Source organism: Peromyscus eremicus, chromosome 8a (genome assembly GCF_949786415.1).
Source record: "Peromyscus eremicus chromosome 8a, PerEre_H2_v1, whole genome shotgun sequence".
Lineage (NCBI taxonomy): Eukaryota > Metazoa > Chordata > Mammalia > Rodentia > Cricetidae > Peromyscus > Peromyscus eremicus.
This window is the reverse complement of record NC_081423.1, coordinates 90,392,553-90,417,041: the sequence shown is the minus strand read 5'-3', so window position 1 is coordinate 90,417,041 and position 24,489 is coordinate 90,392,553. Positions and strand designations below refer to the sequence as shown.

The following is a 24,489-nucleotide window of genomic DNA, read 5'->3' as shown; positions in this document are numbered from 1 at the left end:
TCAGGCACCCCATCATTATAGTTTTAAGGGGTGTGTTTACCTATGTTCCCCTTTGTTCCTTCTGCCTCCTGAGCAAAACGTGACCCTGCAGGATATGGTACTTACTCTTAGTGTCTGAATGACAATCTCTTCTTTAAAGGTAATTGTCTCCATATCATCTTATCATATGCAATTAAAACAAATCCCAGGTATATTTAATGCAAGATATACAATGAGCTAGGCATTAGTATGTGAACCCAAGTATTCTTTATAATATTAAAGAAGACAGTAGAAACAGGGTTAAAAAGTATATTTTTGAAAACCCACCTACATGGCAATGGTTTTGAGAACTAAGTAAATAAAAAATAAAGTTATAGAGTGGTGCATATACATTTCATAATTTCTTATTCACATGGGCATAGATGTTAGGTACCTATTCAAGAATAATATATACCAAATTATTGATGAGATTACCTCTCATGAGGAAGGAAATAAAGAATATACAAAACCTTGACTTTTCATTCTGCATACTCTACACTGAGGCTTCCACAAGTATTCACAGTTTTCTACATTAAGAAAAATTCTGCATCCATCATGTATAGTTACATAACACCATACCAAGGAGTTTTAAATAACATGCACATATTTTCTCATACTTCTGTGAAAGTCCAGGTATAGCTGAGCTAGGTCCTCTGCTTGCTACTTCATAACGCTACAACCATTATTCGATGAGAGTTGTGTTTTCATATACAGACTCCTCAACTTGCTTCCTTGCCTCCATGATTGTCAACATCCGGTTCCCTGTGGCTACATGAATCATGGAAGCTACTTCTTCAAAGTCAACAAAGGGCATGGCAGCAAGACCTAGAGTACAATGATGCTTCACACAGCACAAGGCAATCAGAGTGACCTCACCATTGCCACACTCTATTGGTTAGAAACAAGACCTAGAGTACGATTATGCTTCATACAGCACAAGGCAATCAGAGTGACCTCACCATTGCCATACTCCATTGGTTAGAAACAAGACCTAGAGTACGATGATGCTTCACATAGCATAAGGCAATCACAGGAGTGACCTCACCATTGCCACACATTATTGGTTAGAAATAAGACCTAGAGTACGATGATGCTTCACACAGCACAAGGCAATCACAGGAGTGACCTCACCATTACCACACTCTATTGGTTAGAAACAAGATCTAGAGTATGATGATGCTTCACACAGCACAAGGCAATCAGAGTGACCTCACCATTGCCACACTCTATTGGTTAGAAACAAGACCTAGAGTACGATGATGCTTCACACAGCACAAGGCAATCAGAGTGACCTCACCACTGCCACACTCCATTGGTTAGAAACAAGTCACAGGCCCTGCCCATAATCATGGGGAGGAAATTATAGAAAGAATATCAGGAATTGGGTTCTGGGGGCTCCCTTAAAGACAACCTATCATAAAAACAAGGTGCTTATCAGATCTTGATGGCTAGGATTGCCTTACAAAGGTCTTATAAAGTCATACCCAACTAAAGCCAAATATAACTACAATATTTCTTTGTCAAGAAAAAAGCCAGATACTAAACACAAAAGCGTAATAGCAGAATTTTAATTTAAATAGTAATGACATTTGGATCAGCAAGTCTTCTAAAAGAAAACATGGGTAATAACATGAACATAAACCAAGGAGTATGCAAAAAAGAAAGCAGAGGATCTCAGGAGTGACTGGTACTGGAGTTTTTGGTGTAAAATGCTAAATATACTAATGCATGATGTATATTTGAGGGACAAAAAGGGAGCATGATAATAAGAGCTAAAATATGGCCTCATAATACTTCCAGGGAGTGTGAGGCGAGGCTGCTTCCAGCCTACAAAGGAATAAAGGTAGAGGGAAGGTGTCATCTCCCCTGAATAGGGATCCTAACAAAAGGCTTCAAAAGGACTCTGCATCTTTAATAATATAAAAAGGCTAGGGCACAAACAGCATCATCTAAAATGCCATTAGAAATGCTTCACATACAAAAAGGTCTAAGTAAAGCAGGGTTTTATAAAGTGATCAAAAAAGAAACACTAAGGGGGAAAATCTTTTAAGATTAAAGAGGTTTTTCAAAGGACAAGTTGAAGTGGCTGTAAAATTTATGAGGTAGCATTAAACTTCAGTTCTAAGTAACAATAAATTATTCACTATAAAAACATACATGTGTCAAATATTAGAAGCCTCTTAAACTTTTTAAAACAATTCTTACAGAAGTTATTAGATGTAGTAGGTCAACATTAACAGATAGCGACTTCGTCGTTAGCACAGTGTGACCACTCAGAGAAAAGGAGCAACCTCACAAAGAAGAGTGAAAGGGAGCCTTTGGTGAGCTCCTCAGGCCACGGTGAGCTGAAGCACATGTGGAGCTGGCCTTCAAATCAATCTTTGTAAGTTCAGCTAAAATAAATGTTAGTTTTATCTTTTAAATGTCTCCATATATGTAAAATGACAAATCTCTGTTAAGTAATATACATGTGGATTAAAGCTTCAACAAAATTTAAAGTTTAAAACAAATCAAGCCATAATTATTAAAGGAGTATGAAATACCCTAAGAAGGACTTTATGACCCTAAGGGACCATCAGCCTCATGTCACCGACCTGAACAGAAAGACCTTTAAGCATGTCCTCGCTGGCTCCTTCGGTGTCATGCCTCATAGTGTTACAGGCTCCTCCTCTATAGTGCATGGCCATGTTTCCTCCACCATTTTATAAAAGCCACCCTCCCCTCTACATTCTCTAAGAGTTCAATTTCCAAATTCTTTTGAACTATAACCTCTGCCACAATACACCTACCTTAGAAGGTCTTTGTATATAGTAAATTACTATATAGTAGTGACTAATAATCTTCACTAAAGCACACATGTAACTCAATGAATATGACTTACGAAATTTCTAACATGCTGACATCTGCTATGAGGAACTGAAAATAAATTAATTGCAAATGAAAAATACCATTTCTACCTGTGAAATTCCTACCTCGTGAATCTAACAGAAAAGTCAGACATTAAATATTTGCAATTGCAATGATTGCAACTGAGAAACATGGAGTCCTATAGGAAGAGGTGACAGGGTCACCTGAACAGACTTGGATGTCAGACTTTTGTGAGGCTGTGGATCTGGAGGATGGATAGGATTGATGAGAGCCAACAGTCAGTTTTTCCCATTGCTTATCATTTAATCAATAACTATTGCCTTCTAATCAAGTAACTATTTTTCATTAAAAGTCATTTGATTATAGATATCGGTGATTGTTAATTTTCATTGTTAGGTGGATGAGATTTGGATTCACACAGGAGATACACTTCTGGGCATATTTTTATGAATATTTCTAGAGAGGCTTATCTAGCAAAGGAAGAGCCACCTGAATGTGGGCAGGACATCCCATGGGCTGGAGTGCTGAGCGGAGTAAAAAGGGAAAAGTGGAAAGTCAGATGGACACCAGTATTCATCTTCCTCTGCTTCCTGACTGCAGACACAAAGTGACCAGGCACCTATGTTCCCGCTACCATGCCTTCCCTGATGAACGCTATCCCTTCAAACTTGTAGCTAAAACAAGCCCCTCCTGCCTTAAATTGCCTTTTCTCAAATATTTTGTCCCAGCAATGAAAAAAAGAGAGCTAATACAGTGAATAAAACAAATTTTGTTTTTGTTTTTGTTTTCGAGACAGGGTTTCTCTGTGTAGTTTTGGAGCCTGTCCTGGATCTCACTCTGTAGCCCAGGCTGGCCTCGAACTCACAGAGATCCTGGCTCTGCCTCCCGAGTACTGGGATTAAAGGTATGCACCACCACTGCCTGGCTGACAAATTATTTTTAATGTGTAGATTTTATTATTTTTTCATTTTCCAGTAAAGTGACTGGGTGACAAGTAAATATTATTCCCACTGGGGCTGAGAGACAGTTCAGCAGTTTAGAGTTCTTGCTGCTCTTCCAGGGCACTCTCGTTTGGATCCCAGGACCTAAGTTGAGAGGCTCACAACTGCCTGTAACTCCTGCTCCAAGGAATCATCTCCCTCTTCTAGATTCCATGGGCAACCCCATACACATCATACATTCAACACAGACACACATATACAGACATAAATAAAAATAAAAATAGATCTGTTTTTAAAAAGAATATTTTCACTGTATTTTTCTCAAAATATATCTTGTGGTCCAGAGAAGAAAATGTCCATTCACCTGGACTCCTGTTAATGTCATGTATTTCCTATCCTAATATGCACACTTTAATCTTCAGACGTATTTGCAAAATCACACATGACTAGTGCATCAAAACTATCTGTGCACTTCTCCCATGTAAAACATGTTATAAATCACATCTGGAGGGCTTAAGCAGGCAACAGAGAAGTGATTATGCTTCCAAATTCTGCACTTCCTTTCTTGAATTATTTGATCCCTCTACATACATCCTTCTTCTCTGCACTTTTGATACAATATGAAAACAGAAAAACACTTTAAGGACAATTTAAAGAAAAAAGTTCCATGCTCACTAATATATACAAATAATGTGAAATTCATTAACTGCTGTGGGATAATGCTCTTGTACACTGTAAAGATTTGTCACTCGAATTGATTTAATAAAATGCTGATTGGCCAGTGACCAGGCAGGAAGTATAGGCAGGGTGACCAGACTAGGAGAATTCTGGGAAGATGAAGGGTGGAGTCAGGAGTCACCAGTAAGACATAGAGGAAGCAAGATGAGAATGCTGCATTGTGAAAAGGTACCAAGTCACCTGGCTAAAAACAGATAAGAATTATAGGTTAATTTAAGTGTAACAGCTAATTAGCAATAAGCCTGAGCTACTAGCTGAGCATTTATAAGTAATACTAAGCCTTGGAGTCAATTATTTAAGAAGTGGCTGCTGGGTACTTGGGAAGAGGCAGGCAGGAGAGAAACTTCCACCTACAGCTAACAGCATACTACAGTAACAGAGCAACCTACTATAACTATCTCTAACCTATGACCCCACGACTATCTTACAAAAAGATTACCAGGTTTTCAGATTTTTAGGAAGTACAAGAAAATTGATTGCTAACTTTGACAAATCCTTCAAAAACACTGTTGGAGACACCACTGTGCAAGTGAAGCAAAACAAATCTGCTCATGTCACTGACTCTGTCTAAAAAGATTTACTATTTTCAACCCATGGTCAAGGGCCAAGACAGACTTGTAACTAGTTCACCTTCATGCCACAAACTCCAGGTTCATTTCACCATTATACTTAGAAAGGAGCCCAAATTTTAGTTGAACTCTTCTTTAAAGAGGGGGTTCATATAACCCAGGCTGGCCTCAAACTTGCTACATAGCTGAGGATGACCTTGAACTTTCTGACCCCCTTGTCTCCACCTCCACAGTGTGGAGGCAAGAGGGTCAGAAAGTTATTTTATATAATATATAATATAATCTTATTTTAATTCTCTATGGATGCAAAAATAAGCACTAAGACCATTTAATACAACTCACCTATTCACTTTTTACTCCTCTAAATATATTCTTAATGCTATCATATCTTCCTTCACTTTTTTCTCCATTCTAGTTTGTTTCCTCTTTCTAATAAAATTATCTCATGGACTCTTTGATTTGTGTTCACTGTTCTTCCCCATCATGATGACAAGTCTGAAAGACACTCAACCAGACTACATCTACAATGGATGCATTTCCAATTACCAACAACATTTCCACATTTAATAAGAATAGACCAAAGAAACTATAGTGGACAGAAAAACTGCTTTGTTAATAGAAACAAATTCATAAAATTAAAATTCCCAAGAGAATGGCCAGAGTGAAATATGAAGTATGGTGCATTTCAAACGACAATACCCAATATTTTAACACTTCAAGAAACTCCAGTGTCAACAGGAAATATCAAAATTTAATAAAAGCCAAAATTTAAATCTCTCCCTCTTAAAGGCCAAAAATTATACTGCAACAATAACAACCTTTTGGTACATTTTTATAACTTAGCAGTTTATTTTATTTGTACTAAAATCCTATGTAGGCTTAATCTTCTACTAAAAAGGCAATTGAATGGGTCAAATTTATATTTTTATTTCATTAAATGAAAATAGTGAGCACCAGTCAGTGAGGTGGGGAAAGAGATATTCAAGCAGAAGATGCAACATGGATGTGCAGAGTATTACATTTTGTTGAAGTCACTGGCAATGTTCTTAACATTGTCATAAAGGAAAAACATGTTATTGTGTAATTTACGATTCTTAGCTACACTTTCCAAACAATGAAATACACACACACACACACACACACACACACACACACACACACAGTTAACAGATATTCATAAAATGACTTAAAATATAACATCTTACTTAAATATGTAGTAAATTCTTAAAACCTGTTATTTTTATCTGCCTAACATCTGTTCACAGCCTCCAACATTAACAAAAATATAATGTAAACCAAAACCTTATTATTAAAAAGAAAAGGCGTCAATATATGAGCCAGTTGCAAAAACACAGTAAAGTTTTAAATATTTAAACTTTATGGCATACCTGTGGACATCACTTGCCGACAGCATCGTGTTCTCTTCTCCAGAAGAAAACTGCCATGATTCATTTAATCTGTGTTCACCTGTCTCCAGCTCACCCATTACCCAGTCAGGTAACTTCTCTGGGCTTGAACCTTTTGGTTGTGCTGGATTTGGTTCATCAAAATAGATAGACTGGTTTTTAAAAATCAGAGAAATCATTCTTACAAAATGTACTACTATAAAGAAAACACTTAAAATTTCCATCAACTTTAAGTTTAACAAAAGCTTTTCAAATATCTAATTAAAGTTCAATTACAGACAAGTAAATGAAATGCATCATTGAATACATAATAAATTATGAGATATTAAAATAATAAGATACCCAATACATTTACATTCAGTTATGTTCTCCTACACAAGAAACCTAATGAACAGCAAAATTACATGATAGATCAATCTGAGAATAATTATTTATATAAGGAACTGATATTAGTATTATAGCAGTGGTTCTCAACCTTCCTAATGCTATGGCCCTTTAGTACAGTTCCTCATGCTGTGATGACCCCCAACCATAAAATTATTTTCGCTGCTACTTCATAACTGTAATTTTGCTACTGTTATGAATCATAATGTAAATTTGGGGCCGGGGGGAAAGAGCTTTGTCAAATGGCTTGTGACCCACTGGTTGAGAACCAGTGCTTTATAGTTGAATGGAAAACTTTTTAAATTATGTCCTACTCTACTTCTTCCTGTAATTATCAATTAGTTTACACACATAGGCACACTATACACAAAATCAGTATTTGGAGTAACCACAATTAAAACATGCCAGAAATTAAAGCTAAAAGTAACAATCTCTCAATGCGGTGGGAACTCCAAAGTCATGGAGACATGGGATTTGGTTCCAACCCTACTGTTCTTTCCCTGGGAGGCCAAGACAAAGCTCCAGGCCTTCTTAGTATCATTTGTCAAATAAAGTCCTTCCCTACAACTTTATGAAATCAACTGTGAATGGAAAAATGTGACAGAATATATTAATATCGCAACATCTACTGTTCTTCATGAAACAGTCCATTTTAGACACCGAGATGACATTAACACATTAGTTTCAAGCCCAGTGCATGATAAGGTTTCTGGAGAAAACTCTACTGTGCACCAATTACCTAAATCTACACCGAAATCCTCAAGGGGCTACTCCTCGGGAAATAGTCAAATATGACCCCTTATATTAAATCAGAAATGCAGGATGATTTCTTTTTAAATGAGGTATGGTTGTCTTGCTTATGCTCTGCTTCTCTTCCCATGGTTTGAGTTACCTACAGTCAACCATGGCCTGATATATTAATGGAAAATTCTACAAATAAGATTTAAATTAGGTGCTATTGTAAATTGTAATAAACTCTCATAAACTCTGTTCCACCATCTCCAGCGAGATCTATTTGCACAGTATACCCTGCTATGCTGACTGGTTCTACGTCAACTTGATACAAGCTAGAGTTATTTGCGAAGAGGGAACCTCAACTGAGACTGGTCCATGGGCAAGTCTGGAGGGCACTTTCTTGACTGATGATTGATGTGGAAGGTGCCAGCTAACTGTAGGCAGTACCACCCCTAGGTTGGTGGGCCTTTGTACTATAAGAAAGCAAGCTGAACAGGCCATGAGGAGCAAGCCAGTAAGCAGCAAACCTCCATAGCATCTGTTTCAGTTCTGCTTTCAGGTTCCTGTCTTAAGTTACTGCCCTAATTTTCTTCAATGATGGACTGTGATGTGAAAGTGTAAGCCAAAATAAACCCTTTCCTCCCCAAGTTGCTTATAGTCATGATATTTTATCACAGCAATAGAAGCCTTGACTAAAGCAACTACCTATTCATAGTCATTTAGTAGCTGTCTTAGATGTCTCAGTATAGTACAAATAATTCCATGTAGTCTGCTATTTTGGGAATCTCGTGGAGATGGGGGGATAAAAGCTTCACGGATAATAGGGAGACTGAAGTACTCGTTCTAATATCTAATCAAATACACAAAGTCAACTAACTACTTTCCCCAATACTGCTGATCTTGGCATAAGCAAAATGTATGGTATTCCTTTTGCAATGGATAACAGCATTAAAAGTTTTTGTGCTCTGCCACCAACAAAAGGAATTATCCTTTTGTGTGCAGCATTCCATGCTACTATATTTTGATTAGTAAATTGTCTAAAATGTAGAGAAATCCTATATTTTGTAATAATTCTGACATTCACACATATATCAGCAGTTAGCCGTCCAGTTAGATATCATACTCATAACCCACACAAACCAAGAAGCAAATTTATGTTTACAAGGAGCAAGAGGGGGACAATTCATCCACTAGCCATAAAATAACTGCCTCATAACAAAGCTGATAATAATTAAATCAACTACAGAGAACCACTTTTAAATTCTAACTTATTATTATCGACAGACTAGAAAGGGACTTCTAAGAGCCATTAAACTGATAATGTTAAATAATATATATGAAAGGATTCATAAACTATAATTTACTAAATACTTAATATATTAAGAGTCAAATTTGAAAATTAGTAAGTAATTAAGGTCAGTTTTAAAATTCATTTTTATATAAGGGAATATAAGTGAATAAAATATAACAAAAGAATGTTTCTATTGAAAGTGGAAAAAATAAATGAGAAGTTTTAACTTATGTACTATTTAGCACATATAACTCAATATTATTTCCCTTCCTAAAGGGATGATATATCACACTCACTTTAAAAGGAATGAAACTACTATGCCGTGGTCGGCGGTACCTACCATATATGATGGTAATGTTTTTAGCATTCCTGGCTCAGGACGGTGTGTAAAAGGGCCTTCAAGTACTCCTCGCCTAAGCATATGCAGTAACAGCTTTGCGTACAGGTTCCGATTCTTCCTACCCATGAGTCCTGCACCTGTTCCTGAGGGCTCACACAGCTTTCTGATCCAAAGAGCACACCTCTGCCGTTCTGTAAGTACATAAGAACTATGTGAAACCTGATATCAATGATAAAACATTAAATTATAAAGGCCTATATAAGTACCTACTATAATCTAGAACAGGGGTCAGCCAACTTCTGTAAAAAGCCCAATTGTCAATACTTCAAGCTTTCCAAGCCATGTGATTTCTGGCATAACTTACTCTAGTTCACCATCTTATCAAGAAAGTATTAATGAGCTATATGCAAGCAAACAGTGTGGCAACATTCAATAAAACTTTACAACAACAAAAAATGGTTATAGGCTGGAAAAAAGACTGTACACTCCCAGTCTAGAGTTTATTAGTTAGTTGCAGTTGGGCAACACAAATATGAATACATATTTTCATAAAAATAAGATTCCGCCGGGCGGTGGTGGCACACACCTTTAATCCCAGCACTCGGGAGGCAGAGCCAGGCAGATCTCTGTGAGTTCGAGGCCAGCCTGGGCTACCAAGTGAGTTCCAGGAAAAGGCGCAAAGCTACACAGAGAAACCCTGTCTCGAATAAACCAAAAAAAAAAAAAAAAGATTCCTAGAATCTTTGGGAGTTAATAAAAATAAAATTTCTGAATACTATTAAACATATTTTAGATAAATTTTTGCATCAATAAAATAACTTTAGACATACTAGAAAGGCTGTCCCTAACTCTTAACTATATAAACACAGAAAGCTAAAGTGCCATGTCTGGCTACCAAGCAGTACATATTCACTCTAAAATTAAATCCAAACATTTTATCTATTAAAGCCAATAATCCCAAGGGATTTGTAGCTGATTTAAGATTTTCTTTTACTATCTCTAAAGTAATTGAGTGAATAATTTCATGAAATAATTATCCTTTAAAAAAAATCTACCTAAAAATGCAGCACATTTAATCCATATATAATGACCCATTGAGTGTATTATCTTGCTGTGACACAGGATTTTTTAACTCTCACGAACACTACTCTGATATTTTTATCAGTCTAACTCAATTTGTGGATTACATATATTATACAAATCACTAATCTCTTGGCTTATAAAGGTCATATTCATTTATTGTTTTGTCTACAAAAAAAAATCACTAAGTCTGGATTTACCACTTTGTAATCTCACTAACAGGCATGAGAGGTGGCATCTAAAAAATGTGTATTTTTACTCTGAAAATTATATGATCACCAAACAAACTTTATAAATATCCAGTGTACTTTATACAAACAGAAAATACAGAAGTGGAATTGATCAGCTTGAGCACATAGTTGAAAATATATTATCTTAGTGTCTTCTAGCAAACTGACATCGACATTATATTCAATGCAAACACTTTGGTACAACTTGATTAATGAAGAGCTTAAATTATCTACTAAATTATCTACTTAAAATGATAGAAAATCCCACTGTAGCTTTAGCTGTAAGACTAGATTTCTTAAATGCGATGAGTTCCTACATGTTCATTATAAAGCAGTAAAAGAGGGCCATGAATGTTCCACATAGACAATGTATATAAACCTAAGGTTATATTTAAGCAATTCTAAATACCTCAAATCTATTTTTAAAAGAATACAAAATATGAGAATAGTTTGATTTGAGATACATTTATAATGGGAAATTCTCTTTTTTTACTTTTTTAAACTTTTTATTGAGAAATATTTTATTCATTTTACATACCAATCACAGATCCCCCTCTTTTCCCTCCTCCTGCTCCCCCTAGTGCTTCTCCCCACCCCCACCCCCCATTCCCTCCTCCAAAAAGGTAAGGCCTCCCATGGGGAGTCAGCAGAGCCCAGGACATTCAGTTGAGGCAGGTCCAAGCCTCTCCCCCTGCATCATGGCTGTGCAAGGTGTCCCACCATAGATAATGGGCTCTAAATAGCCAGCTCATGCACCAGGGATGGACCCTGATTCTACTGCCACAGAAGAATCTCAAATGGCCAAAAGACATTAAGGAATTGCTCACATCCTTAGTCATCATGGAAATGCAAATCAAAGTGACTCTGAGATACCATCTTACACCTGTCAGAATGGCTAAAATCAAAAACACTGATGACAGCTTATGTTGGAGAGGATGTGGAACAAGGGGAATACTCCTCCACTGTTGATGGAAGTGCAAACTTGCACAGCCACTTTGAAAATCAGTATGGCAGTTTCTCAGAAAATTGAGAATCAATCTACCTCAAGACCCAGCGATACCACCCTTGGGCATATACCCAAGGAATACTCAATCATACCACAAGGACACTTGCTCAACTATGTTCATAGCACCATTATTTGTAATAGCCAAAACCTGGAAACAACCTAGATGCCCTTCAACTGAAGAGTGGATAAAGAAAATGGGAAATTCTAATACAAAATTTTCTTAATTGGCAGATACAAGACAAAAAAAAAAAGTGATGATTATCAAAGTTCTGGAGTCAAAATAGGTGTCCATCAATGGGAAAATGAATAAAGAAAATATGGTGTGTGTGTGTGTGTGTGTGTGTGTGTGTGTGTGTGTGTGTGTATAGTGTGATTTTATTCAGACATAAGAACAAAATCATGTCATCTATAAGAAATGAAATGAACTACAGATCATCATGTTAAGCAAAACAAATCTGAATCAGGAAGACAAATATCACATATTTTCTCTATGTAGATATTTAAAAAAAAACATGGAAATAAGAAGGGTTACTATTACAGAAGAGGAAAGGGAAAAGCAGAAGTATAAGGAGAGACAAGAGAGGACAATAAAGGGAATTACCATGATCAAAGTAAATATAATGTTCATAATATGTATGAAAACGTCATAACAAACCCCATTAGTTTGTGTGACTGTGTGGTAATTTTTAAAAGGTAGTGAATATCAGAAGAGGATGTGATATGCATGTATGATTACATACTATTAGAAGTCATCATGAGTCAGCCATGGATGTGAAGGAATGGGACTTGAAGCCATGAGATCTGAGGAACAACAAAGGAAGAAAGGAAAGGCTAAGGAATGACAAGGCAAGAAAAGAGGCAGAAGGAGGCGGTTCACGGGAAGGCCAGAGCAGGCTGCGATGACTGAGCAAAGACTGCATCATCCCTGTGTCACACTCTCATCTCTCCGTGCAGCTCCTCTAGAAGTCTGTAGTTTTAAGTCAGCTCCTCACTTTGAATACAAAGTGCACTCAGACACTTGCACCCCTAAACTATGCAGCTGCCCTCTGATGCCTTAAAATATCTGTAAATCTCTATCTTGAAACAAAGGTTCTCATTCCGAAAGTAGAAATAATAGGACAGAAATGAGAGGCATGAAAGCAACAAAAACTCATTCACAGTTGATCTTATCAGGTAGTCAATTAGATTAAAGGGTCAGAGGTTAATGATGGGTTCATGAACTGGAAGTCACTTCCAAAGGAGGAAAAAGTCAAAGCGAAGAAAGAGAAGCATCTAACTCTGAGATCATGCTTTAAGCTCATGGCATATGACACGGCATCTCAATAAAATCCTGGCAAAGCTTAGAGGACACTGTCACTAAATTTTTATTTATCCAGCTCAAAGTAAACAATCCTACACCAATGATACACATTAGAATTAAGGTGTAGATGAACAGTCTTATTAAACTAAGAAACACAGAGCCAAATGCAGAGTTAAAAGCCCAAGAGGTCAGAGCAGTAGCTGAGAGCTGAGACTTAAAACCACCTTCTTACCCTTCCTGCCGCTGCTGTCCTTCCCCTCAGCAAGAGATCTACTTTCTGTGTATCTGTCTTTTTATTGACTTTCTGTTCTGCCTTCTCATTGGTTGTAAACCCAACCACATGACCTCCTCGTCACTGCCTATCTATACACACCTCCAGGTCTTCTATGGTTGGTTTTGAGATTAAAGGCGTGTGTCTCCATGCTGGCTGTATCCTTGAACACACAGAGATCTGTCTGTCATGTGATCTGGATTAAAGGTGTGTGCCACCACCACCAGGCTTCTGCTATGGCTTGCTATTAGCTCTGACCCCCAGGCAACTTTATTTATTAACATACAAATAAAATCACATTTCAGTACAAATAAAATATCACCATATTAAGGAATTTTTTTAAAAGGGAATTTTAACTTTATTTCCATTTTGACAGTTCACTTGTATGACAGTTAATCTTAATTGAAGATATTCAGAATCGCCATGGAAACCTATTTCTGGGTATGTTTATGAGGGTGTTTCCAGAAAGATTTAACTGAGAAAGGGAGACCCAAGTTCTATGTGGGCAGCAACATTCCAAGGGCTGGAGGACCAAGACTGAAGCTGAGAAGCAACATTCACTGCTCTCTACTTCCTGACAGCAGATGCAATGTGACCGGATGTCTCAAGCTCCAGACACCACGCCTTCCCACCATGATGAGCTGAACCCTCAAACTGTGAACCAAAACAAGTTTGTAAGTGGCATCTTCCAGGTACTTTGTCATCACAATAATAAAACAATATATATTAATAGCTAATATAACTGTTTTGATTAAATAATATTTTTAATTTTAAGGATCTAATTTCAGCTAGATATGGTGGCACATGCCTATAATCCAAGTACTGAAGCAATATGTTGGAGGCTATCCTGGGCTGCATAGTGAACACCAGTCCAGCCAGGGCTACATAGCAAGAATATCTCAAAAACAAGAAAGCGTCTAATTTCAAACCCAATCTTACCTGACCTGTGGGGTAATTTTAGAACAAAGGGCTTCATATCTACCACAAAGTGATCAAATTCTGCATCCAGCTTCTCCCATTTTTCTTCTTCACTTTCCATTTCCACAATCCTTTCTGTGAAAGAGTTAAAATTAAGCATCAAATACCTGTATAAGCTATGAAACCATGATAAAATACATTAAAGAAAACTTGTCAATTAAATACCAATCCTCCTTAATTGACTGCTAGACTCAGTGAAATTCCAACCAAAACTCAGACAAGCTAATTCTAAAATTTATATGAGAAGGTAAAATAATCAGAATAGTAGCAACAATTTTGAAGAAGCTTGAAGTTGGAAGGCTCACATCACATTATTTTAAGATGGCTAGAGTCGTCAAGACATTATGGTACTGCCTAGAGAACAAATAGACAGGAAAACAGAACAGAAGCACAACATGGACCAATACAAATATAGAACCCTGATTTCCAACAAAGGCATAGTCAAAGAGAAACAACAATTTTTATAACAAATAATGCTTAACAATAATGCTATACTATGTATGTAAATTAAGTCCAAATGAATAGTGGACCTAAGGGTAAACTGCAAAAACTGAAAATAAAGGAAAAGATCTCCATAACTTTATTAAGAAAAAAAAGAATTATCTATGAAATAAAAACCTGATATACAATATTGGACTGTACCCCCCTCAAAAAAAACTGCAAGCTTTGATCTGCAAAGTCTTTATTAAGGGATTGAGACTAGGGAAAATGCTTGCAAATTCTGAATTCATAAATAACTTATATCAACAACACATGAGTGGCTGAGGAAGTATGTAGCTCTGTGGTACAGTGTTGTGTGCTGTGAGGCCCTGGATCAATCTCCAGCACAGAAAAATAGTATTAATAAAGAAAATATAAATAACTCTCATCACTTAGCCATACGAATAAAAACCATCTAATAAAAATGACAAAAAATCGATCCCTTTGACAGCAATTAATTGTATATTTTAAAACAGAGTAGAGACAACCAACCACCCTGCTGTCACTACAGACTGTATACACGGTTTTCAATACAGGACTACACCCTCCAAACACGTACAACTCCTGCATGTCACTTAAAATTATATTTTAAAAATCAATCCCTTCACCAAAGAAGAAATACAAATAATGGCAATTATGCACATAAAAAGATGCTGAACATTACTAGTCACTAAGGAAATGAAAACCAAAACCATGGTGCAATACCCCAACAACACATGAGAACAGCCAAAGTTAAGCCAAGAAATGCGAAGTGCACTCAGCAACTAAGAATGAATATTGATACACAAAATGCCATGAGTAAACTACAGTGAAAGAAACCCTTTTCAAAAGCTTATGTGCTAAGTCCACTGATAGGGGGTACCAGAAAAGGAAAAAAAAAAAACTTTACCAGAGAGAATAGCCAGTGGTTCAGAGACGCCATCAGTCAAGGACATTCTGAATAAAGAGCATATGCACCAGAAAACTACCAGGGGTATTTAACTGTTCAGCACATGAACTGTAGGAGAGATTGTGAAGTCTGTTCATGTATAAGAATTCACTGAACTATATATCAAAACCCTAAATGTCCTTTAATTCCCCCTAAACTTTTTAAAATATTAATTCTTCATATATACTGAATATATAATTGGGGTAAAACTGACAAAACCAGAAATAAACTATCTTATGTTAAAATATATCCAGGAGGTAGCTAGATGGTTCAGTTGCTAAAGAGCTTACTGCTTAAGCATGGGAACCTGAGTTCAGATCCCCAACCCTCACATAAAAAATCCAGGCATGGTCACATGTGTTTGTAATCCTACTGCAGTGGAGGCAGAGACAGGTGGGGCCCTGGAATTCACAGGATACCCAGTCTATCAACAGATGAGCACCAAGTTCAGTGACAAAGGATAAGGTGGAAGGAAGTGGACATCTGCTCTACACTACACACACACACACACACACACACACACACACACACACACACACACACCTCCAACCCTTACCTGTAGCACAAGCATGTAATGCCATTACTCAGAATGCTCAATTCCTACTTGGGTTACAGCATGATCTTGAGGCAAGCTTGGACAATTTATATAGACTTTGCTCCAAATAACAAGTAAAATAGAGCCAACTGTGGTTTAGTAAGTGGTGCAGTACTTGTCAAGCATGTCTGAGTTCTAGGTTCAATCTACAGAACCTCAAAAAAATAATGTGTGTGTGTGTGTGTGTGTGTGTGTGTGTGTGTGTGTACATCCAGCTCAAACCCCAAAACTGAAGGAAAAGAAAAAAAGAGAAAAAAAATCCATAATCAATATGTCCATTTAGTCTGTGAACTACCATATACTTACATAATAGTATTAATAAAGAAAATATAAATAACTCTCATCACTTAGCCATACGAATAAAAACCATCTAATAAAAATGACAAAAAATCGATTTGTCACACATTTACAAACTATGGATTGGGTGGAAACTCTGTTCTGCCTTAAAAGCTGTCTTGTTCCACAGCTTAACCTTACCCTTGCAAAACGAGTTTCCAACATTTACAGTTTCTCACCAGCAACTTCTACAACCACCTGTCCTGTCTGAGTAAGTTACCCTACCTTTCATTGATTCCCATCACTTCCCTCACAGCCATGAGAGGGAGCTATGGCCTCACTTTTGCACATAGGTGCATGTTCTTCTCAATCTTTCATTTCCTCCACTAACACAGCCTAGGAGGGCAAACACTGGCTAAGATCCTCCATGCTGCTTCCCAGCTACTGCTCCTCCCACAATCACCCTCTGTGGGGCCGCCAATCACCTGGCTACACCACTTGCTTCCCATTCCCTTTAGGAACACCTCTACCTGACAGTAGCACCATCTCCTCAGATGCTCACCTGCACCTCTCTCCTCCCTCCCTCCCTCCACCTCCCAGTCCACCTCCTCTTCCCTTGGAGCTCTTCTTTCCACTTGGCAATACTGCAAACCCCACTGATGCTGTAACTCTCTAACCCAGGAGTGACTCAGGAAAGATGGTACTGCCTTGGAGTTAGATGGCTCTTTGAAGAGTTTACTTTTGATCAGTCCACAAAGCAATACTTAGAACTTAACATACATCTTAAAGTCCCTTAACCAACTGCAACTCTTCTCTCAATTTAAGGAAAAAAAAAAAAACCTTAGTTCATAAAAAATAGATGGTACCAGCCCTATTAAAGTGGTACTCCTCCCGCCTCTCAACCCACCTCTGAAAGGACACATCCTTACCTTGCCTCTATTCCTACATCCCAAGCATCCTCCTACCGTTTATCAATCATCAGTTACATACCTCCCCTTATTTCAAATTCTGCATCTCCACTGGCTCCTTCCCCTCCTGTCACCGCTCATTCTAGCCTTCCATTCACCAGTCTTCTTTTACTTTACTTCTCCAGCTTCATCCCCCATGGGAATTACCTATTCCACTCTGTCACCTACTGAACTCTTTCCGAGTCCCCCTGCAATCGATCCACTAGTTGTTAAATCCAAACAGCTATCTTCTGTCTTCAGGGTACCACACCTCACGGCACCTTACCCTCCTTACATCTCACTACTCCTAGAAATGCCTCTTTGACGTCAATAGCTCACTCCCCCCTGCCCTGCTGCCCCCGCCCCCACCCCAGGTCATTTCTTCTCAGTCTCTCAATGGCTCATTTCTCCAGCCACCATTAAGTCCAGATTCTACATTGCTCTTTCCTTGGTCTTCTTTTTATCTGACTTTTCACCTTCTCTCTGGGCAATCACCATCAGTACTGGTAGTTTCCTCAGGCCATTTACCTTAAATTGTATTGCTAACTCTACTCTCTCCTTGCAGTTCCAAACTCATATTTACAACAGCTTCCTGGACCTACTCTGGTACATTACAAAGTTACATATGTCCCAAAGAAAACTCTTTACAATTGACCCATATGCTTAGTGGTATTGTCATCTAGTTCATCTTCCTTACTAGACATTTCAAGGTTTCCATTGTCTAAGTTCTCCATAAAGCACCCAGGGACAAACACACAGAAGTCCCAGCTTCTCCATTCTCCCTGCACTCTAGCAGACAAACCCTGCACACCACCAACTTTTACTACTACAATGCCCCCATGACCTGCCCTCCAACGAGCCTTGTCTCTACCCGAGGAAAAAGTGAAGCTTATCTTAACTACTTCAAAATCTCTCTACTGCCAACTACAGGATACTTTCCAAACCCTACATTAGCTGGGCAAGTGCCTTCCCATTTAGGCCTATCTTACCAGCTACTCTTTGCCTAACTACACAAACCCACCAATGGCCATTTTAATTTCCCCATTGTCACGATGAACTTCTCGCCATTTTCCAAACACTCCAAGCCCTTACCTAATTCTGCTCCCAATGCACAGGTCTTTACAGACCCGAGGACAGATAATATGCAGCTCAGCTGTCACTGCTGAGTACAGCTAGTCCTACTTACCCTAGGCTAATTGTTGCTCTCTTCCTGCTGTGAAATGCTCCATCTGTGTCACTGCATTTACCAGACATTTGTAAATTTACATACTTCCTACATCTGGGAGAGTCTCTTGGAAAGCAGGGGTCGAAACTTACACCTTAGTAAGCACCTCGAATATTATCAAATACATGTTAGGAGCTAGAGAACTGATCACTGAATAAGCAAATTAATGTTCAACTTCTGCATGACTAATCACTTTTTTGACTATTTTTTGGCAGGAAGAAGTACAAGTTTGTGTGTGTGTGTGTGTGTGTGTGTGTGTGTGTGTGTGTGTGTGTGTGTACTCCCATGTGGAGTTTTTGCATATCTTCCTTGATTGCTATCCACATTAACTTTTGACACAGTACCTCTCACTAAACCTGGAGCTCATCAATTCAGCTAGGCTATCTGGCCAATGAGAACCAGGGATCTATCTGTCTCTAGGGTTACAGATGCCCACCACCACATTCAGCTTTTATTTGAGTGTTGGGGATCCAAACTCAGGTCCTCATCCTTCAACAGCAGGCACTTTATGGACAGAGCCATATCCCCAGCCCCAAACTACTGGTTTCTAATGTTTCTACTCTGAACACCAAATAGGTCTTACAGAACAGGTATATCACATGCTCCTAAACTCCTAATTCCATTTGTCAAAAATGGCGATCCCACTTTGTGTTCCAGAGGAAGCAATGTGTTTTCAATTTTTAGACATAGTTAAAACAAACTTCATTCAGGGTTGGGGAGGTAGCTCTGTGGCAGAGAAGTTGCCTGGTATATGGGGGGCTCTGATCTCAATCCTCCACACTGCATAAATAATTAACTAATCATGTAACTTGGTTTAAATTAATTTAATAACTAGTTGATTAGTTTGGGGAGGGGGGAGGGGGTATTTGGTTTGTTTTGTTTTAAATTCCTACAATACATTTGGTACTTGGTGAAAGTACACTATGATAGCATACTGGATAGTAGATAATAAAGTTGAAAACATCTATTCGAATGGATAAATAAACCAACGACAATTCCTAGGCCCAAAACTTTAAGCACAGCTCTGCCCTAAATGTACTTCTAGGCTTACAGGTCATGCCCTGTACTCAAAATTTTGCCTAAGCCTGTCCTTTGCTGTGGCCAAAGCAAAAAGGTTCCTCATAATCACTAATTCTCAATAAATCCTTTGACATTTGTGTAAATGTTAGTGTTTGATATTAGAGGAGACTAAAATTCAGCAGTTAAGTGACTCACCAAAATCATATAATTAAGCAAAGCCCAGATTAAAATTCTGAAATCTCTAGCTCTTACATAATCTGACCACTTGGCCGTTTACCTGTAAGTCAGAAATATCACCAACTAATAAAAAAAAAAAGTAATTTGAATAGTAGAAAGGCAATCTGAATGCTATCAGGACATGTAATGATCAAATCACACTCTAAGAAAAGCAAAAACAGGAGCTGGGTCAGTAAAGTGTTTGCTGAAGAAACAGGAGTCCCAAGCTCAATCCCAGGAACCACCAGAGAAGGCAGGTAGCGGCAGAGGCCTGTAATTTCAGCACCAGAAAGACAGAGACAGGTGGTCCTAGAGCTCACTCTCCAGTCAGCCAAGCCTAGTCAGGGAGCCCAGGTGCCAGCAAGAGACTCTCTCTAAAACAAGCTCCAGAAGACATCTGAGGTCACGTTGACTCCTAGCCTTCAAACCTGTGTGCATGCACATACCCACGCAAAAATAAAGTCAAAGTGATAAAAATGTCAAAGCTAAAAAATCTGCTTTTCCTTGCCCCTTATTCATTCACTAACAACAACAAAAAAAAAAAAACAAATTAACGCTTCAATTTTTGAAGGAATTCCTGCTACACAAATTTTACTGTGCAAACAACTTATGTCTAGCTATCAAAAGTCTTTATACTATTCATCAGAACTTCAAATTTAAGGTATTAAAACTGAAAAATAAGGGCAGGGCATGGTGGCACACGCCTTTGATCCCATCACGTAGGAGACAGAGGCAGGCTTATCTACAAGTTTGAGGCCAGCCTGGTCTACACAATGAGTCCCAGGGCAGCCACAGCTATGTGTAGAAAGACCATGTCTCAAAAAAGTTTTAGCTTTTAAATAAAAAAGAAAGAAAGAAAAGAAAAATACATAAAGCTCTCTCTTTGGTTTAGAATTAAATCACTCATAGCATGTCTTTGACTAATACCAATTACAATGTGACTACTACAGATACAACCTACTTCAAAAGTATAAAAAGAGGCTGGTGGCTCCTGTATTTATATTCTGTAGGTATATGGTGTCTTTTATTAAACTTACTAGCCTCACCTTTTATAAAATCTGCTTCTTTGTGGACAGCTATAAAATGCGCTAAGACTTTCTCAAAAGTGCTTGGCGGCCATAGAAGTCAGCAAAGCACACGCAAGCCCCCAATATTAATAGCCTTTAAAAAGAGACAACCAACAACCACTAAGCCAAGAACACACTTCCTATACATAACACGCACCTTACAAATGCAATATATTCCTGAAAGTTGCGTAAAATGCTTTTTTGTTCCATCAAATCATATTTTAAATATATTGTAGATGCTTTTTTTGTTCCATCAAATCATATTTTAAATGTATTGTGGAGAATAATACAGAAGACTTGAAATGCCAATGAATCAACAAGAGTTACCGGGGCACTTTTTTTTGCGGGTTATACATCTGGATATCTTTCCAGAAGACGTCCGGGCCAGATGTGGGTATTAAAAATGTATCCCGGTGTGTCCTCCAGTGCACCTAACCAGATAGACAGGATTTCCACTATCCTTTACCGGCCGGCTGGAAGGTGGGCTTAGCGACATGAATGATCTGAGTGCTGCAGGCCATCAGCTGGACCTGAACACTGCACAAATTACCCTGCTCTCCATTTAGCTGGGGTAAGGGAATGGCCACAGTGGAATGGGGCTTACTGGCATTTCGCTTGCCTTTTCTATCTTACTTTCAGTTATTTTTTAAAAGTAAAGACAAGTCACAAAAATACCAGCATACTGATGTGGGGGGAGAGGGCACACGCCCTGTCATCCCAGCACTCGGGAGGCAGAGGCAGGTGGATCTCTGTGAATTCGACGCTAGCAAGGTCTACACAGTGGGACCCTGTCTCAAACACAAAACAAAAGTACTTGTTCACTGGATCTCTACAAACACTGTGTGTCTCCCTAAAGGGCCGCTCCGTGCTGGGAACCTTGCAAACCCGAGATCATCGGGACTTTCTGGCCAGCCTGCAGGCGGGTCCTGCTCCTGACTGATGGCGGGGTGGAGGGTGGGGGACTGCAGCTGTCCGGGTCTCGGCGGTCACTTCCTCCGCTGCTGTGAGCGGCGCCTGTGTGGCCCACCCAGGCCCGGGGCCGCTCTCCTACCTGCTCCAGGACACAGATCTCTCCTCACACCCACAAGCCCCTACCTCAGGGCTCGGGGCCACGCCATGCCACCCGACCAAACTTGACTGAGAACTTTCCCCGGCCTTCGCTCGGCTGCTAACCCCGCCGGGGCGCGCGCCACACAGGCCGCAAGCGCGGGTCCCCGGCCTGCGGCGGCGCCCCTCCCCGAGCCAGCCCGCCCGCACGCGCGGGGGCTCCATCCCGCGCAAAATTCCACTCAGAACCTGGGAGCAGGGCGGGAGGGGGGATTACTGGCGAGAGAAAAAGGAGAGGGAGAGAACCTGGAGCCCCCACAAGCAAGCCGTCCACTCGGCCGCCGCCGCCCCGCCGCCACAGCCAAACGGTTTCAAATCCTTGCGGGCGGATGGGTCGCTGTCGTCCAGCATAACCGGGGGCGGGACTACCGAGCTCGCCTGTCCCGCCCCCTCGAGCCCTGGCTGGCACTCAACGCGGTTGCCATGGCGACGCGCTGGGTTACGTCTATCACTGCCTCTCACATCCGAGGGGGCGGGAATTCCGCCCTCCGGGGTGCCGTTGTCATGCAAGGGGCGGAGACTTCCCACTGAGCTATTTCCCCACCCTGAGGGAAATGGTCACCCCAAGCCGTTGCTGTGGTAACTGTCTAGTCCACTGCGCAGGCGCCGAGCTCGTGTTTTCGCCTATCTGGTCCTTGGTGCTTTCCAGGCTTAATCTCCTGTGATCCCTGTAGAGTGGACACTGCTGCTTCCGGGCTTCCTACTCCGTAGTTTGGGAACACTTGAGAGACTGAGGAGAAACCAAGAAAAACTGAAAAGCGATGGAACTGCTGGACAATGTTCACTGAAAAGCCTGTTTGTTGTTTGAACAGACACCACCGTTGAGTAAGCCCAAAGCAGGGAGAATTTACCCTTGTTAGCTCACACTCCAGAGGTGAATTATTCAGGACAAGGAGCAGTATATTTATCATTCGTTATGTGGAACCATCATAAGTCTGAAAACACTAACCCTGAAAGATGCTGAACTGAAATTAAAAGGCTTTCTGTCTACTGCTGTCTACAGAATCGTGCCATCAACCCGGGGGTGGGGGGATGTATTTTTGTGCTTCCCAGGAAGAGTCATGGGCCTCAGGGCAGTCTACATTGCTGTGTGGTGGTGTTCTTTGATCTTTTACGTTTCTGGGAGCTCTGAACTATGTGCTGTAAAATACCAAGAGAAACAAAATTTAAACTGTAAGAACACTGCCTTAAATTCGGTGTGCCACTGTTTTTCATCTAAGTTCACAAGAGAATTCCTTCGGCAGAATCCTTGCGATACACACGGTGTGGTCCCAAAGCTAACATAATCACAGCTTGAAACATCTTTTCGATTTTCCATAAGGGAACTAGAAGAGTCCCTTGTTTGTAATTAGTATTTTCGGCTTCCAGAAGGAGACTCTTCAAGGTGCACTTTCAAATCCACCTCACTGGAGGTAAACACCAACAGCTCTTCATTGTTTCAGAGGCAAATTGTGCTAAAGAAAAGGAGGAATGAAGAATGCTTTCAAGAATATTTGGTTTCCAAGAGCATATTTGAACACACTCACAGCTGAAGTATGACCCACAATCCAGATCATTTGCACCAAGAATTAGATTGTAAAACCCACATGTGCAGAAATGTGACTAGTCAGAGACCATGGAATGTAAGAGGTGGAGCTTACAAAGGATCAAAGGATACAAATTTCCAAGTAGGAATAAGAAATTCAAGAGTACAACATGGTGACTGTGTATTGAGCTTTTTGAAGGGCAGTTTTTAAGTTATATTCATGTACAGGAAACTTAGCAGTGTACCTAGTTAACCTAGTTCAGTGGCGAGTTCTTTGGCCTTCCCCTTTTCCAGCTTGCCAGTGCAAGCCATAGATTTTGGACCAGGAACATCGTCACCCCAGTAGTGGTGGATCTCATCGTATCTGTCATTGTAATTGGTCCTGATAGCTTCCACCGGCTTAGCCAGAGTGTTTTTGTCTTCTGAGTTAATATGCATGATGGTAACAGAGGTGCTAGTCTTCCTGTGGACCAGCCATCCCAGCCTGGCCTTCTCTTTGATGATGCAGTAGAGGATCCCCATCTTGTGACACAAAGCAGGCAGGAAACCCACCACTCAAATGGGGTCTACACTGCGTGTAATCACTAAGAGCAGAGCTTTCTTATTGTCTACCAAGGTAGTGACCATATGGACTCCTACTCAAAGGACAGGTGGTCTCTGCCTGGGGACGTCCCCTTTACCATCAGCTTTTCTTCTCAGCACGGACCAGCAGCCTTAGCTTCTTCTGCTTTGTCTATGCCCTGCACTGTTGGGCAAGCTTAAGCAGATGGTGACTGTGTGATGGTCCAGGGTCTGGGTGAACTGGTTAATCGCAGGAGGGCCTTTGAGCTGCTTATAAATGATAGTTCTTTGCTGTTGTAGCTGGATGGAACAGGGCCATTTGACAAAGCAGGTGATGTAGACAAATTTCTAAACAGTCTTATTAAATAAGAAATACAGAGCCAAATA

At 39.7% G+C, this 24,489-nt stretch overlaps 1 protein-coding gene across 1 annotated transcript in view; it reads right to left on the bottom strand.

The window, feature by feature from the left end:
* Cep112 (centrosomal protein 112) overlaps positions 1-22,373 on the bottom strand; it is a 423,208-nt gene extending 400,835 nt beyond the window's left edge. The window contains exons 1-4 of the mRNA XM_059272022.1: positions 22,263-22,373; positions 14,117-14,230; positions 9,291-9,481; positions 6,523-6,692 (exon numbers count right to left, since the gene is read on the bottom strand). Of these exons, the coding sequence (XP_059128005.1) occupies positions 6,523-6,692; positions 9,291-9,481; positions 14,117-14,216 (461 nt within the window). The 5' untranslated portion in view covers positions 14,217-14,230; positions 22,263-22,373. The remainder of the gene's footprint in view (positions 1-6,522; positions 6,693-9,290; positions 9,482-14,116; positions 14,231-22,262) is intronic.
* Between the last annotated feature and the right edge of the window lie 2,116 nt (positions 22,374-24,489).